The sequence below is a fragment of the Anolis carolinensis genome, chromosome 2, assembly GCF_035594765.1.
Source record: "Anolis carolinensis isolate JA03-04 chromosome 2, rAnoCar3.1.pri, whole genome shotgun sequence".
Lineage (NCBI taxonomy): Eukaryota > Metazoa > Chordata > Lepidosauria > Squamata > Dactyloidae > Anolis > Anolis carolinensis.
Genome location: NC_085842.1, coordinates 87474108 through 87489254, shown reverse-complemented (window position 1 = coordinate 87489254; position 15147 = coordinate 87474108). Strand labels below are relative to the sequence as shown.

The window sequence follows — 15147 nt, the reverse complement described above, 5'->3', positions numbered from 1 at the left end:
GAGTGTCAGGTGGAGAAAAAAATATTAGTACTATATGGATGTTGAAACCCACAAAAGGAAAATTTGGGCATTTCTAGCAAGGTGCATATGCAACCATCTCTTTAGAGTTCTGTATCAGATTTAACCTAGTTGATCATGAAGAGGCATTAAATCTTGACTATGATTTGACATCCTAATTTTTTTTTTAAGTTAAACATATAATTCCCAACTATAATGCCATGAAAAATTAGCAGGAGTAGGGCCCATGTTGGCAGGAGGCCTGGGAACCAGCAAAAGACTTTGGCCGGGTATCCAAGGGCAGAGGTTTCACTGGTCCTTATAACCAGTTCTCCCTTGAAGCAGCCCTCCTTGCACTTGGCCTACACGTTCCCCTCTTTCCTTCCCTTGTATTAGTTATCTATCGAAATACAGTAGAGTCTCACTAATCCAAGCCTCGCTTATCCAAGCCTCTGGATAATCCAAGCCATTTTTGTAGTCAATGTTTCCAATATATCGTGATATTTTGGTGCTAAATTCGTAAATACAGTAATTACAACATAACATTACTGCGTATTGAACTACTTTTTCTGTCAAATTTGTTGTATAACATGAAGTTTTGGTGCTTAATTTGTAAAATCATAACCTAATTGGATGTTTAATAGGCTTTTCCTTGATCAGTCCTTATAATCCAAGATATTCACTTATCCAAGCTTCTGCCGGCCCGTTTAGCTTGGATTAGTGAGACTCTACTGTACTGTGAATTCTACAATTCTCTGAAAGTTGAAAATTGGATGTAGTTTTAGGGAAAGCAATGTAAACATCCAGCAGGTGTTTAGTGTATAAAATGTGGCTGGTGTGGATTTTCCTGGTGCAGACTTTAAGCTTTTATTTTTGTTTGACATTAGTATCAGCCATCATTTGAAAGGACACTATTTCCTTGTTTGTATGTGCTCCTGGGCTTTGCTTAGGAATTACCACAGAATACCTGCCTGTCCCTGGTTCTGTAACTGTCTGTATATAGCCTTGGTTGTGCTGGAAGGAGCCCTGGGATTGCTTGCTGAGTAGTCTTCTGTAGCTGTTGCTTCTTAGCTAATGTGCCTTTCCCCTCTTCATGCTTTGTTAGGTGCTCCTACTCTTTCCCGCCTTTTAGAAGCTGGTCCAACACAATTCACCACATCGCTTGCTTCCTTTTCTGCTGTTGCCAGTGAACCTTCAGCCAAACTCCTGCCACCCCCTGTAGAGTCCGTGCCTCAGGCAACTATAGTCATGGTCCCTACGTTACAAGCACCAACTGCTGTGCCACCTGCTGCAACTCCAGAAAGTGTAGCGACAGGTGCGTCCTTGCACTCATATGTCACGCAGTAACTTATGGAAGACTTTCTCTCTTGGGTTGTACAAAGGGGCTGTATGAATGTGGACTGTGAGCATTTCAAATTCATAATAGGGTGATTGATCTTGGGATGACTAAGCTGGGGTTACCAAAAGGAGTCTTCTGAGTTTCAACCAGAGCAGAGGATGGAAAGAGGATGGGGATAAAGTTGGGAAGGTTTAAGGTCAGGGCTGGACTAGTATGCAAAGAAGAGGTTTCCCTTTTTGCTCCAACCATTGTGGGGGTGTGGGAATGTTGGAAGAGAGCATCAGCCTGCATGTCTCTTTACTGGGAGCTATGGAGTGCCTTTTAATTCTTGATCTGTCCCATGCTGGTCAGCACAACTGCCAGACGTTCACTCGACTTGTCCCTCTTGTCTAGTGAGTCAGCCCAGCACCTGTGTTTCCATGGAGCCCGTTCCTAATCCTCACACTGTGACAGTGTCAATGGACAGTAGTGAAATATCCATGATCATTGATTCCATCAAGAAAGACTGCCTGGGCTCTGGGGCATCTGCTGCTGTAGGTACTTCCAAAGACCACAGCATGGATGGGAAGGAAGACCTGGATCTGGCTGAGAAGATGGATGTTGCAGTTTCCTATGCAGGAGAAGAGCCTTCTTACACTGGGGAAGAACTGGACTTTGAGACTGTTGGGGACATCATAGCCATCATTGAGGATAAGGTAAGTGAGCTAGATAGGCCTGCGATGTCGGTCATTGCTTCCTACAATTTTGAAGGCATTTCTTCCTGCTTTGTTCCTTACCCTGTATCAAAATTACTGATACTTAATGCTCCAGATGTCTTACAGTTACCAAAACTGACCTAAATATGTGTGATACTCTGATCCCAGTGGCCCTTTATCTTGCCCGACTCCATTGTTATGTGAGCTTGGAAAACTCTTGGGTGTTTCTGCAGTCCCACACACACTTTCCAGGCCAGGTGTCCATTGCCTTTTCAGGGGGTTTAGGGATGCTCCTCATAGTGAGCAAGTATGTGTAACTTTAAAATGGGGGATTTTCTTGTTTCTCTACTGTCTGACAACCAATCACATGACAGATGTGGAAAGAGGTATTCTTCAAAACTGTGCCCATCTAATGGAACAGAGGCCTCCTTGAGAGAGAATCTAAACTTCTCTTGAAAACATTGCAAGAACTGTGCACTTGTGCTAAATTTCAATGAATGAGACAGGCCAGGGTTTATTAGATTTTAGAAATACATTTTGGTTTTGGATGTGCCTTTAGCCATTGCAATATGAAGGTGAGTTGTTTGTTTGCTTTTGTTTTTTATTTAAAACACCCTTTAGTCTGTAATAAAGGATAATAATAATAATAATAATAATAATAATAATAATTTATTAATAATAATAATAACAGTGATCAGGATGTTCGTGATATTTGATATGTGTTTCTCCAAAATATCTTGTCATGACTTGATCTTGTGGTCATAATTGTATGCAAATATAATTAGTGCTAGATTTGGAGTATAGACAGGAGTTTTGGGTCTGGATGGATGACAGCCTCAAAAGCAGATATGTAAAGAAGCAAGGTGCAGTTAATTTTGTTGCAGAAAGGGGAAGCCAGAAGTATAGTCCTATATAGTGAGTAAAATTATTTTTTATTAATAGTTCTGGATATATTTACATAAAGTGAGAGTATCTTGCCTTCCAAAAAGAAGATTCATATTGATTACATTCTTCCTCAAGTCCCTAAACTGTATGCTTTCACCATTAGTTCATGGGTCAGTGTCATTGCATTGAGAAATAGTGAGAATGAAAAATGTTTTCATCCATGCTCCTGTTTTCTGCATCTAGGTCTCTAAGACAATGAGTGCAGTCTTTGTTGACTCTATGGGAAAGGTTTTCCATCTTCGTCATTTATCATAGTACCTTTTTCTTTGTACTATTATTGATGAAGGTGGATGATCATCCTGAAGTCCTGGATGTAGCAGCAGTGGAGGCTGCTTTGTCTTTCTGCGAAGAGATTGAGGACCCTCAGTCACTGACTGGTCCTTGGGAACATCCTCTCCAGCGGGAGCATCCACTCCAGGCAGAGCATGAGAAGCAAAGCCAGATCCCCCCAATGCCTGTGACGGTAAAGCAGGAGAGGTCAGACTGTGAGGAACCAGAGGCCAAGGGCATCCGGGACCTGATGAACATGGGAGACCTGGGAGCAGAAATAAAAAGTGAGCCTCCGGAGCAGGGACAGATTCATTTGGGCTCTGAGGAAGCCTCTGCACTAGCAGCCAGAACAAGTGAAGCCACTGAGTTGAGGGGACAGATTTCTGAAGATGAAGATGCAGCGGTTGTTGGCCTGGAGGGATCTGAACTGGAGATGGAATCATCAAAAGATGAAATGGATCACGGTACAGTGAAGACAGAGGTAAATGTGGTTGGAAGATAAGGCAAGGGAGGAAAATGCGAAAGTATGACAAGAGACCCATAGTTTGGAGCTGGTTTTAGTATCTGTACTTAGTGCAGTTTTAATTTTTGGCTAGATTTTGGACTGTATTTACTCTCTTTAACACTAAAGTTCTCTACCAGAGATGGGCAACATGCAGCCTCCATGTCTGGAAAAAAATGCCATCTATGGATAGTGAGGGCCATTTTCCCTGCATTTTGGCCCTACTTTGGGCCATTTTATTCCCATTAAAGGCCTTTTTTAAAAAATGGAATTTAACCAGAAGTGACTTCTGGTCACATCCTGTTTTGAAAAGAGGCTTCTCATCAACCTAAAAACACAGTGAAAATGTCTCCTACATCCCCTAGAACAGGGGTGGGTTACTACCAACAGGGTAGGCTTCATTTTTTCTTTTTGAGCCTGCCTGGCAGGCCACAGCAGCAGGTTTCAGCTCACCTGAAGTGACATGACTGATTGGCTGATTTGGAGGCATTTTTCTTTCTCCTTTTTTGCCTGGGAGGCTAGATAGGCTACCAGAGAGGCTAGACAAATAAATTGATGGCCTTTTAGGATTAGAAGGACTGGAGGGTGGGAGTCGAGGGTAAAAATTACCCCAAAATAAGATTGCTATTTTTTAAAAAAAATATTGGGGGATTCTAGGGTTTTAGAGGATGCTGCACTTAAAGATCCGAAAGGCTGCATGCAGCTCAGCCTGCCCACAGAGTGTTAGCAGACATTTGAGTCAAAATGGCATTGTTGTTAGTAGTGCTAATGGCATTTGATGCCTTTATTATGAGATGTGTAGGAAGTTTGTCCTGTTCATTCTAGCTCCCTGCTGATGATGAGACTTCCTCTTCGCATGCTCCGAGTGCAAGTGAAGACTCCTCACAGGCAGATCTTCACCACAAATATGAGCTTTCAGGTAGCTTCACTGGGTTCATGGGAAGATGGGATCATCTTTAATAGGTTGACAAAGATTGACACTAATGCTTTAGAGAATGGCTTTAGAGAATTCTCTTGTTTTGTTTTTATTTCCCAGACTCAATGAAGGAAGAAGCACAAGCTTTATTTGAGAACCAAATGAAGGTTTGTTATTTAATACTGCATTTCTTCACATAAGTGGTTAGCTCTTTACATTTGAATCCACAGACAGAGGAAGTCAGAATTAGTCAATACATATAAAGTGCCCCAAAATCAGAGACTAGAAAAACTTCATTAATCTTTTTCTGGTGTCCTTCTGTTGTAACTTTGCATATTTCACTGTTCCTCTATGTTGTTTGCTCTCAATTGCATTTCTTCATCATAGCTCCACATTACCTAAAAATAAAGTCCTTTGTGAAAAACCTTTGCCCAAAAAATCTTCTTAGCATTAAAAAGTGAAAGGTACTTAAGATCTAACTAAGTCAAAATCGGGCACTAATGTAATCGATACATTTAAACAATTTACCATAACATTATAGAAATCAAAGGGAAAGAAATAGGACAAAACTATTTAGTAGTAAACATTTAAAAATTATAACATGGAAACAGCTATTTTTTTTCTGCAATTGCAATCAACAATATTTTATTAAAATATTTATGAAAAGAAAGTCCTTGGACATTTTTCAAATTGTGATCATCTCAGTTCTTGCAAAGATTGCTAACTTCTCTTTATAACACAATCCCCCATTTTCTTCAGTAAATTTACCAGAATTGAATATTGAAGTTGTACCTTCAACTAATCAGTTGTATTTTTGGCATAGTAGATATTAGTATGATATAGAATTAAAGCAACTAATAATATACATTAAAGAATGGTGGATACATTTATACATGATAGCATAAAATATATACACATTTATCAATTATCTGATAATGAATGTACATAACAGTATTTGACATACTGTTATGATTATATTAATTTGGGGGCACTGAGTGATGTGAATTGATTTGTCTGTTATTACTGAATTCTACAAAACAATAAATAGACATTTCTTTAAAAAGAGTAACTACTCAGTAGTAATGAAAACCCTGATGGGACAGAATGGCCTTTATAATCCCTCAAAACAAACATTGAGGAGACCAGACATGCCTTCCACTCTAAGTACAGTAGAGTCTCACTTATCCAACATAAACAGGCCAGCAGAACGTTGGATAAGCAAATATGTTGGATAATAAGGAGAGATTAAGGAGAAGCCTATTAAACACCAAATTAGGTTATGATTTTACAAATTAAGCACCAAAACATCATGTTATACAACAAATTTGACAGAAAAAGTAGTTCAATATGCAGTAATGCTGTGTAGTAATTACTGTATTTACGAATTTAGCACCAAAATATCACAATGTATTGCAAACATTGACTACAAAAATGTGTTAGATAATCCAGAACATTGGATAAGTGCATGTTGGATAAGTGAGACTCTACTGTATCACTACTGAAAAGGCCCTGTCTGTCTCGTACGTATATTGTACTTCAGACAGACACAATCCCGTCTGAAACTCCTCGGCAGACAGGCCGGTGTCAGGTGGGGGAATGAGCCTCAAGCATGTTACAGCATTCTTGGCAGACGGTTGTGCATGTAGCTTGTGCTTTCCCCATTGCTGTCAGCTTTGGAGACTGGTGCTGATGCTGTTAGTGGCAGCTGCATCTTGGCTGTATAGATGATTGGCTGGACTTTTAATCCTGTATCTCGGGCTGCTCAGGGTGAAGAGGATGAGGAGGATGGTGCCAGCGAGGCTGCCAGTTTGGAGGAGCCCAAAGAGGAAGATCAGGGTGAGGAGTATCTCTCAGAGATGGACAATGAACCTCCTGTGAGTGAGAGCGATGATGGCTTCAGTATCCATAATGCGCCTTTGCAGTCTCACACGCTGGCCGATTCCATCCCCAGCAGCCCTGCCTCCTCACAGTTGTGAGTATTGGGGAACCTCCAGCTACTCAGTAGATATCCCAGAGCATGCTGCCAGTTGAGACTCACTGCGTCCCTCACTCTTGTAGTTGTTGGTAGTGCAAATTTGCAGAGACCTATGTAATCCCGAAGGACTTCAGACTGCTTGTTTGCTGTGTAGTGCGCCAGACTCTAACTGCAAGGAAGCCAGTTATTTTTTTCATAACTGGGAGAAATGTGAAGGAAGTGGAATTAAAGAGTTGGGGGTCTTTTTTATTTGCTTGACCATATTGTTTGTGCTTGCTTTAAGAGCCTCTTTATTCTTTTGTTATGGATATCTTTTTCTATTCTTTCTTTCTCTCCTCTCTCTAGCTCTGTTTGCAGTGAGGATCAGGAAGCCATTCAGGCCCAAAAGATCTGGAAAAAGGCTATTATGTTGGTTTGGAGAGCGGCTGCTAACCACAGGTAAATATTAACATCCTTGAGGTTTGTGTCCTGTCTGCATTTGTATAGAAAGAAGCAGGGGAGACAAACTACCAATTGTGCATTGTATCAAGACTCATTTTGCAAGAGACATTCCCTCTTGCATGAGAGAGGAGTGCCTTTTTAAAGACATTATTTTGCCATCTGTGCTTCTGATAAGACTTGCGTTTCAGGATTGTCTGATTTTTAAGATAAAGGTACAGTAGAGTTCCAGTTGTCCGACATAAAGGGGCGGGCTGAATGACTGATAACCAGAACTGTTGGATAATAGGGAGGCAGGGAGGGAAGGGATGCTTCTCTCCCTACCCAAGCCCCAGGTTCCCTACCTAGGCATCAACCGAGGAAGCTGGTGGCTTGGCAAGGAGGCAGCAAGGCTTCAAGCCCGGTGCTTGGCAGGGAGGGAGGCGACTTTTTCCTCCCGGCAAGCACCCGACTGCCTAGAAAAACTGCGGTTTTTCTAGGCAGCAATGTGCAGGGGACCTCTCAAAGCGCCTCGTGCTTGCTGGGAGGGAAAAGTCTGTGTGGGTCGAGTCTCGTTCCTCCTGGCAAGCTGCTGCGCCTTGCTGCCTAGAAAAACAGCAAGGTGCAGCAGGCCTCTCCAAGCACCGGGCACCCGTGGGGAGGGGCGAGAAGCCGGCACCTCAGATAATACGGTGTGTCGGATAAGCAGAAGTTGGATAACCAGAACTCTACTGTAAAGGTTTTCCCCTGACATTAAGTCCAGTCATCTCTGACTCTGGCGGTTGGTGCTCATCTCCATTTTTAAGCTGAAGAGCCGGTGTTGTCCATAGACACCTCCAAGGTCATGTGGCCAGCATGACTGCATGGATCGCCGTTACCTTCCTGCAGAAGTGGTAGCTATTGATCTACTCGCATTTGCATATTTTTGAACTGCTAGGTTGGTAGAAGTTGGGGCTAACAGCGGGAGCTCGCTCTGCTCTGCAGATTCAACTCACCAGCCTTTCAGTCAGCAAGTTCAGCAGCTCAGCAGTTTTATTCGCTGCACCATCGGGGGCTCCCTGATTTTTAAAAGTCTATTAAAATGTATGGTTTTTAATTAATAAAACTCTGTAGCTCTGGATATTTCCACAAGAGCATATAGCACAATGTCTGACAAATTATCTGAAATCTTGAGAATCTAACATTGCTACTTTAAAATAGAACTATCATTCAACACACATACCAAGTTTTTCTGATCATAGTAAAAACTCTGAAGAGGAACTGATTGATTTTTATTATAGTTACCATTTTGTCACAGTTTGCAGAATGTTAGTAGGTATTTCAGATTTCTTGTGGTGTCATTCACTCTGCAGTTCTGAGTTCCTCGACTTTCTATATTTGCTACTGTTTTTGCATTATTTAAAAATGTTTTGTAGAACTGGTACATAAATATATATATGGACCAAGTGTTTAGTCTCCTGTTCATCAAAGAATGTGGATTTTTTTTTGTTCCTTAGCATGCTGGAAAAAAATGAGAGAAGGAATAGTGTTTAATACATGTTTCATGTTTTTGAGAGTGGGAATTATACCAGTTGACTTTTTCCTCAGTTTGACTCAGGTTTTCTACAGCCAATCTTTCGCTATTTACGAGAACTCTGGTGTGTTTTTTCTTTCTACAGATATGCCAATGTCTTTTTGCAGCCGGTGACTGATGATATTGCTCCAGGTTACCACAGTATTGTGCAGAGGTTAGTAACAAACTTTGCGTTTGTATTCGTCACATATCAGCACTCAGTATTCAGTTGGCTTGTAGACAAAAGCAAAAGAATTACTGATTTGTACCTTCATAGTATAATCAGATCAGATATCACTAGACAGATGTAGAACAGATAGTTTCAACAAATGGTTATACTAATCTGTTTTTATTTGTTGTCAATGAATGTATGCCATGATAATGACCAAACCTGCTTGATGTTGTATTGTCAGACCAATGGACTTATCAACCATTAAAAAAAATATTGAGAATGGACTTATCCGGACCACAGCAGAGTTCCAGCGAGACATCATGCTGATGTTCCAGAATGCTGTCATGTACAACAGCTCAGACCATGATGTGTACCACATGGCTGTGGAAATGCAGCGCGATGTCTTGGAGCAGATCCAGGTATTAGCACCATCTGCAGTGGACGAGCATTTCTCTCTGATTTGGCAAAGAAGGTGTGGAGTCCTTGTGGCAAATGGTGTCCACTTGAGGCACCTTGCATTTTTATTGGTTTGTGTACAGAGAATGGGATGGGATGTCTGGAACATTATGCTAGATCATTTCCTGTTTCCAAGATCAGGTGGAAGGATTGCTAACATACAATCAAGCCAGTACCCAAGGGGTTGCTTCCAGTCCTGTGGTTATAAACCATTAAAACTGGTGTTCATTTTAAGCTTTCTAATAGCTATTATGTGGTCTCTTGCAGCAATTTCTAGCCACACAATTGATCATGCAAACATCTGAATCTGGAATCAGTGCAAAAAGTCTACGTGGACGAGATTCCACACGAAAACAAGATGCTTCAGAGAAGGTGAGGCTGACAAGTGCTGGTGAACATTTCCTTTTGCTTGAGGGAGACAAAAGAAAAGCATTCAGTATATTCATCCACCCATTTATGGTTTATGCGGAGATGTCAAACCTGTGACCCTCCAGATGTTTAGTCCTTCAACTCCTAGAAGCCCCAACCAGCTTATCCAATGGCTAGGAATTCTGGAAGCTGGAGTCCAAAACAGCTGGAGGGCCATTGGTTTGACACCACTAGAACTAAGTCTCTCTGGAATCCTTCATTTAGAAATTTATTTGGAAATCAAACTATGCACACCTTTTGGTTGAATTGGTAACAAGGTGGTTGTGGTAGCCTCAGTGTCTTCAGTATCTATCAGAGAGATAGATGGGTTGCTTACCTGTAACCATGTTTCTTCGAGTGATTTTCTGTGGAATCCGCACATATGGTATGCCTAAGCAATACTTCTGGAACACTCTCTGCTGTGAAGCTTTGGCTATATAGCCCCGCCTGGCCTCCCCATGAGTCATATAAGGCCCAGGTGGGGATGTAGCCGCAGTTCCCGCCGCCATCGGCAGCGGGCGAAAAAGCGGCATGACAATCAGCGGGGAGGATGGGTGGGAATGTGTGGATTCCACATATAACCACTTGAAGAAACATGGTTACAGGTAAGCAACCCATCTTTCTCCTTTGTAGTGTCTGTGGAATCAGCACATATTGTAGACTAGCAAGTTACTCACCATGGCCAGTGGGCATCACGCCACTGCCAAAAAGAGGACCGCTTTGCCAAACGCTTCATGTCGCTTGGATTAGAGGTCCATCTTGTAATGTGTGACAAATGTCAATGGTGTGGTCCATATGGCTGTACGACAGACATCTTCCAATGCCACGCCCTGGTGGTAAGATGTCGAAGTGACCATCACTCTTGTAGAATGGCCCTTCACTTGGAATGGAGGCTCCTTGCTATTCAGTTGGTAGGCGAGCTTTATTGTTGCCACTATCCAGACTGACAGCCTCTGAGAGGAGATGAGCACTCCTTGGGAGGACATGTGATAGTGAAGGAAGAGTCTAGGCAACATCCTGAAACTTTTTGTTCTATCAATATAGTATGATAATGCCCTCCGGACATCGAGTAGGTGAAGAGAGCGCTCCAAAGGTGTTGTTGGAGCAGGAAAGAAAGCTGGCAAACTATATCCTGTGCATTATGGAATGACGAGGCAACCTTTGGAAGGAAATATCTGTCCTCATTACTACCTTATCAGCATGAAATCATATGTAAGGAGCATCTGCACGTAGAGCACAGAGCTCGTTGGCACTCCGTGCTGTTGTTATAGCCACCAAAAAAGCTGTCTTCCATGAAAGATGGCATAGTTCTGCTGTAGGTAGCGGTTCAAATGGTGGTTTTGCAAGTGCAGAGAAGACAAGCTGGAGATCCCAAGCAGGCCTAGGCAATGTTCTAGGAGGGTTGATGTTCTTATATCCCCGTAGAAAAAGTACCATGGGGTCCTGGAATACTGAAGTAAGGCCTTCCTTCTTCCTATATGCAGCTATGGCCGCCAAATAACATTTTAGAGATGACAGGGCCAAACCCTTATCTGTTAAAGAAGCCAGGAAATCCAACAACACTGGTATGGGTGCTGTGAGTGGATCACAGCGCCGTTGGTTCCCAAAGGTGACAAATGTATTCCACTTGCTTTGATATAAACGCTTTGTGGATGGGCAATGTGCTGCTTCTAAGATTGTCTGAACAGCGCGGGAGAGCAGTGAGGATGAATGCACCAAGCAGTGAGTTGCAGCCATGGAACATCCGGGTGCCGAACCTGCCCTTGCTGCATAGTGAGAAGGTTGGGCTGTTGAGGAAGACGGCAGTAGCTGTTGCCTGCCAACTGGCGAAGCATCTGGAACCATGGCTGACGGGATCACCGCAGCGCTACAAGAATGCAGTCAGCATTGTCCTGGTAGATCTTTGAAATTACCCTGGTTAGCAGCGGTATTTGAGAAAAGGCATATAACAACCGGCCGGTCCACTTGTAGAGGAAGGCATCCCCGATATTCCCGGTCTTGGGTTTGTAATGCAACCGAGTGCAGTTAAAGTGGACACTTGGAGTTGTCCTCTGATGCAAATAGGTCGATGAATGGCTGACCCCATTCTTGGAATAGCCGTTCCACCTCTGCCTGGTGCAATGACCACTCGTGGCTGGTGAGTGATACCCTGCTCAGAGTGTCGGCCAAGGTGTTATCCTGTCCTGGGACATGAATCGCCACAAGGTGAATGGAATGCTGGATACACTATTCCCAAAGCTGGATGGTCAATTCTTACAGCGAGCGGAACCGTGTACCTCCTTGCTTGTTCACATACCTTAGGACTGCAGTATTGTCTGTCCTGACTTGTACTGTTCGGTTGGAAAGGACATCTTCGAATGCCTGAAGACCCTTGAAGAGTGCCAGAAGTTCGAGGAGGTTGATGTGAGACCGGACTCCTCCGGGGACCAAAAGCCCTGGATAGTGAGACACCCGGAATACACTCCCCACCTGTGCAGAGAGGCATCTTGTTATTGTTCTCGACTGCCCACGAGGACGAAACGGCATCCCACTGCATACGTTTGCTCAAATCATCCACCAGCGGAGAGGCCACCTGACTGACAAGGGTAAGTGCAGCATGGTGTGAGGCACATCGCAAAGGGGGTTGAAGGCCTGAAGAAACCACGCCTGCAAGGGGTGCATCTTGAGACGTGCATATGCCGTAACCGCTGTTGTGGATGCCATGTACCTCAACAGGCACTGGACACGTCTGGCCTGTATGCAAGATGACCAAAGGGTATCGCTGAGCGCCTTCCGAAGGGCTTAAAAACGATCTTCAGGTGAGTAAGCCCTGCCGCTCAGTGAATTGAGATTCACTCCGATAAACTGGATGCACTGTTGTGGTTGAAGGTGGGACTTGTCCCCATTGACCACTAGACCCAGGTCCTGAAGAAGGGAAAGGGTGAATGAATATCATGCAAGAGTTGGTGCCATGAGTCTGCCACCAAAAGCCAATAATCTATGTATGGGAATACAGTGATTCCCTGTACATGAAGGTAGGATACAACAACGGCCATGCATTTCGTGAACACCTGTGGAGCTGTACAGATCCCAAAAGGTAACACCCGAAAGGAAAAAGCATGGCTGTCAATAATAAATGAAAGATATTTGTGATGACGGGGTGCAATGGGGATGTGAAAGTACGCATCCTGAAGATCTATAGTGGTGAACCACACCCGTTCAGGTAACCAAGGAAGGATAGTACACAAGGCTACCATCTGAAAGGTGCAGGAAAAAATATACTGGTTCAACTCCCTCAAGTCCAATATAGGACGCTGATCTCCATCCTTTTTGGGGACTAAAAAATAACGAGAGAAAAAAGCTTCAGAAAAGAAATCTGGGTGCAACGGGACAATCGCCCCTTTATTCAACTAAGTATGAATTTCCTACCAGAGAACATCAGATGGCTGCGTAGTCTTAACATAGCCAGTCTTATGCAATGTATGAAACTCCAGAGCATAACCCTGTTGTATTATGCTTGGGACCCACTTATCAGTGGTAATCTGCTGCCACGCTTTTGCAAACTGTGCTAAATGTGAGCCAAAACGAAAATGCACCCCTGGTAAAGGATATTCCTGAACTGCAGGCTCCAAAATGAGATAGTGCTAGAAGTATCAGGCCCCACCACCGTGTGTTCCACCACCATGCGATGAGGAGAGGAAGAGTGCCCAGATGAGGCATAAGCACCGCTAAAAGTGGCGCTTCGACTTGGGCTGGTAACGCCCTTTACCTTGCTGGCGTGAGCGAGTTGGAGGGGCCTGTCCTGACATAGCTGCTGACGTTGTCTGAGGGAAAGATCTATTGCCTGAAGTATACGGCCTTTGAGTCTGTGAGGTGGAACACTCCATTGCTGTTTGAAAGGCTTTCTGCCAGGGCCTTACCCTACTCCGATAAGGTAGAGGCCCTGAGCCAGGCATGGCGCCGAATCATAGTAGATGTAGCGAACATGTGTCCTGCCACCTCCGCCGTATCTTTCAACATGTCCTTCTGCACCCTTGTGAGGATAAATGCCTCCTGTTGGATCGTTTTTACATACGTTTGATGTTGCTGTGGAAGGGAGTCTAAATATGGCGCTGTTTTGTTCCACAGGTACTCTTGATATGTAGCCATGTAGGCACCATAATGCATCAACGTGGTCACTATGCCAGCACTTTGATGAGCTTTCTTTCCCATAGATTCCAATTTCTTACCCTTCTTATCAGCTGGTGAGGAATGGGTTGCGCTAGATCTTTTATTTTGCATTTCGAGCACTACACCATTAGGCTTCGGTGGCTTTGACACCCAAGGTACCTTTGCCAAGTCAACCTTATAAAGAGCATCTGCTCTTCTAGGCACTGGAGACACTGACATGGATGCTAGGTCTGGTGCTATTGCAAGCTTGAGCAGGTAGGGCACTGATGGTAATGCAGTAGTTGCTGGACCTTGCTGCTGCTGCTGATCAGAGGGGAACAGATGGTCCTCAAGTAGTTGATCAGGCTTTGCAACTGGGAGGATCAATGCTTTTGATGAATGACCCATAAGTGAAGAAAAACCAGTAAATCCTTCTGGCAGCAATGATTCAACTTGATGATTAGTCTGCTTATCCCCTTCAGAGCGAGATGTCTCTGAATGTGAGGGGGAAAGACCTTCCTTAGGGTCTATTGCTGGATCTTGTAGCAGCTGTGGAAGGGCCTGCTGTGGAGTCAGCACTGGTGGCTGTATACACTCTTGGATTGGCCCAAAGAAATACGCACGGCCTCCTGGAGACCTATGGATGAAGTCTTGCTGACCTGACTGTCTCCTTGGAGGAGAAGGGAAAGGCGGAGGGGCATATGGTATAGGGCTCTGTGAATAGAGTGATGCAGACATAGACGCCAGAGAATAATCATCTCTGGAACGCAGAGTGCTTGCCAGCAAGGCATGCTCCTCCCCAGATTGCGCAACTCCCATCTGAAGGGTGCTATTCCTTCCAGAAGCTGTGTCCCGGCTGCTCTCCTCCACTGCCAGGGGTAAGGCAGGAGGGAAGAGAGTACGGCTGCTTGTTGGAGGAGGATGGGCTACTCCCGCTCGGGGGAGCAAGGCCACAATGCTCTCCCCTCTTGGTGTCCCCGGAGGCAGCTTCGGCTGCTTCCTCAGTGTCTGAGGGCAAAAACCAGGTTTAGCTGGAAGCAGCACAGGAGCAGGGCCAGCGAGCTCAGCGCGGGGGGGCATGGCCAGCACAGCACTGGCGGAAGCTGCTCTCTGCTTCTTCTTTTTCTGCGGCTCCACAAGAGTTGGCACCAGCATGGCCTTTACTTTGGGCAACTTGTACCTCATCCGTTTGCCTGGTGCTGCTGGCACTGGGGAAGTGGTGGCTGCAGGTACGAGGGAGTGTGGGGTGGGAGGGGCAGAGGTAGCCCTTTGGAGTCCAGAAGCAGGCAGGAGCACGCGCTCATACACAAGTGCCCTCAGCCGCTTTCCCCTCTCCTTCCTAGCTTGTGGTGTTAAGGCCATGCAAGCCAAGCAG

The 15147-nt window shown here is 44.4% G+C and overlaps 1 protein-coding gene across 5 annotated transcripts in view; it reads left to right on the top strand.

The window, feature by feature from the left end:
* brd8 (bromodomain containing 8) overlaps window positions 1-15147 on the top strand; it is a 48745-nt gene that overhangs the window by 14580 nt on the left and 19018 nt on the right. For 4 of the 5 annotated variants that reach the window (XM_062970152.1, XM_062970154.1, XM_062970151.1 and 1 more), the window contains 10 exons: window positions 1103-1312; window positions 1730-2031; window positions 3263-3727; window positions 4574-4667; window positions 4785-4831; window positions 6431-6636; window positions 6985-7077; window positions 8715-8783; window positions 9022-9199; window positions 9504-9608. In XM_062970152.1, the coding sequence (XP_062826222.1) occupies window positions 1103-1312; window positions 1730-2031; window positions 3263-3727; window positions 4574-4667; window positions 4785-4831; window positions 6431-6636; window positions 6985-7077; window positions 8715-8783; window positions 9022-9199; window positions 9504-9608 (1769 nt within the window). The remainder of the gene's footprint in view (window positions 1-1102; window positions 1313-1729; window positions 2032-3262; window positions 3728-4573; window positions 4668-4784; window positions 4832-6430; window positions 6637-6984; window positions 7078-8714; window positions 8784-9021; window positions 9200-9503; window positions 9609-15147) is intronic. The other variant, XM_062970153.1, reaches the window with a different exon arrangement.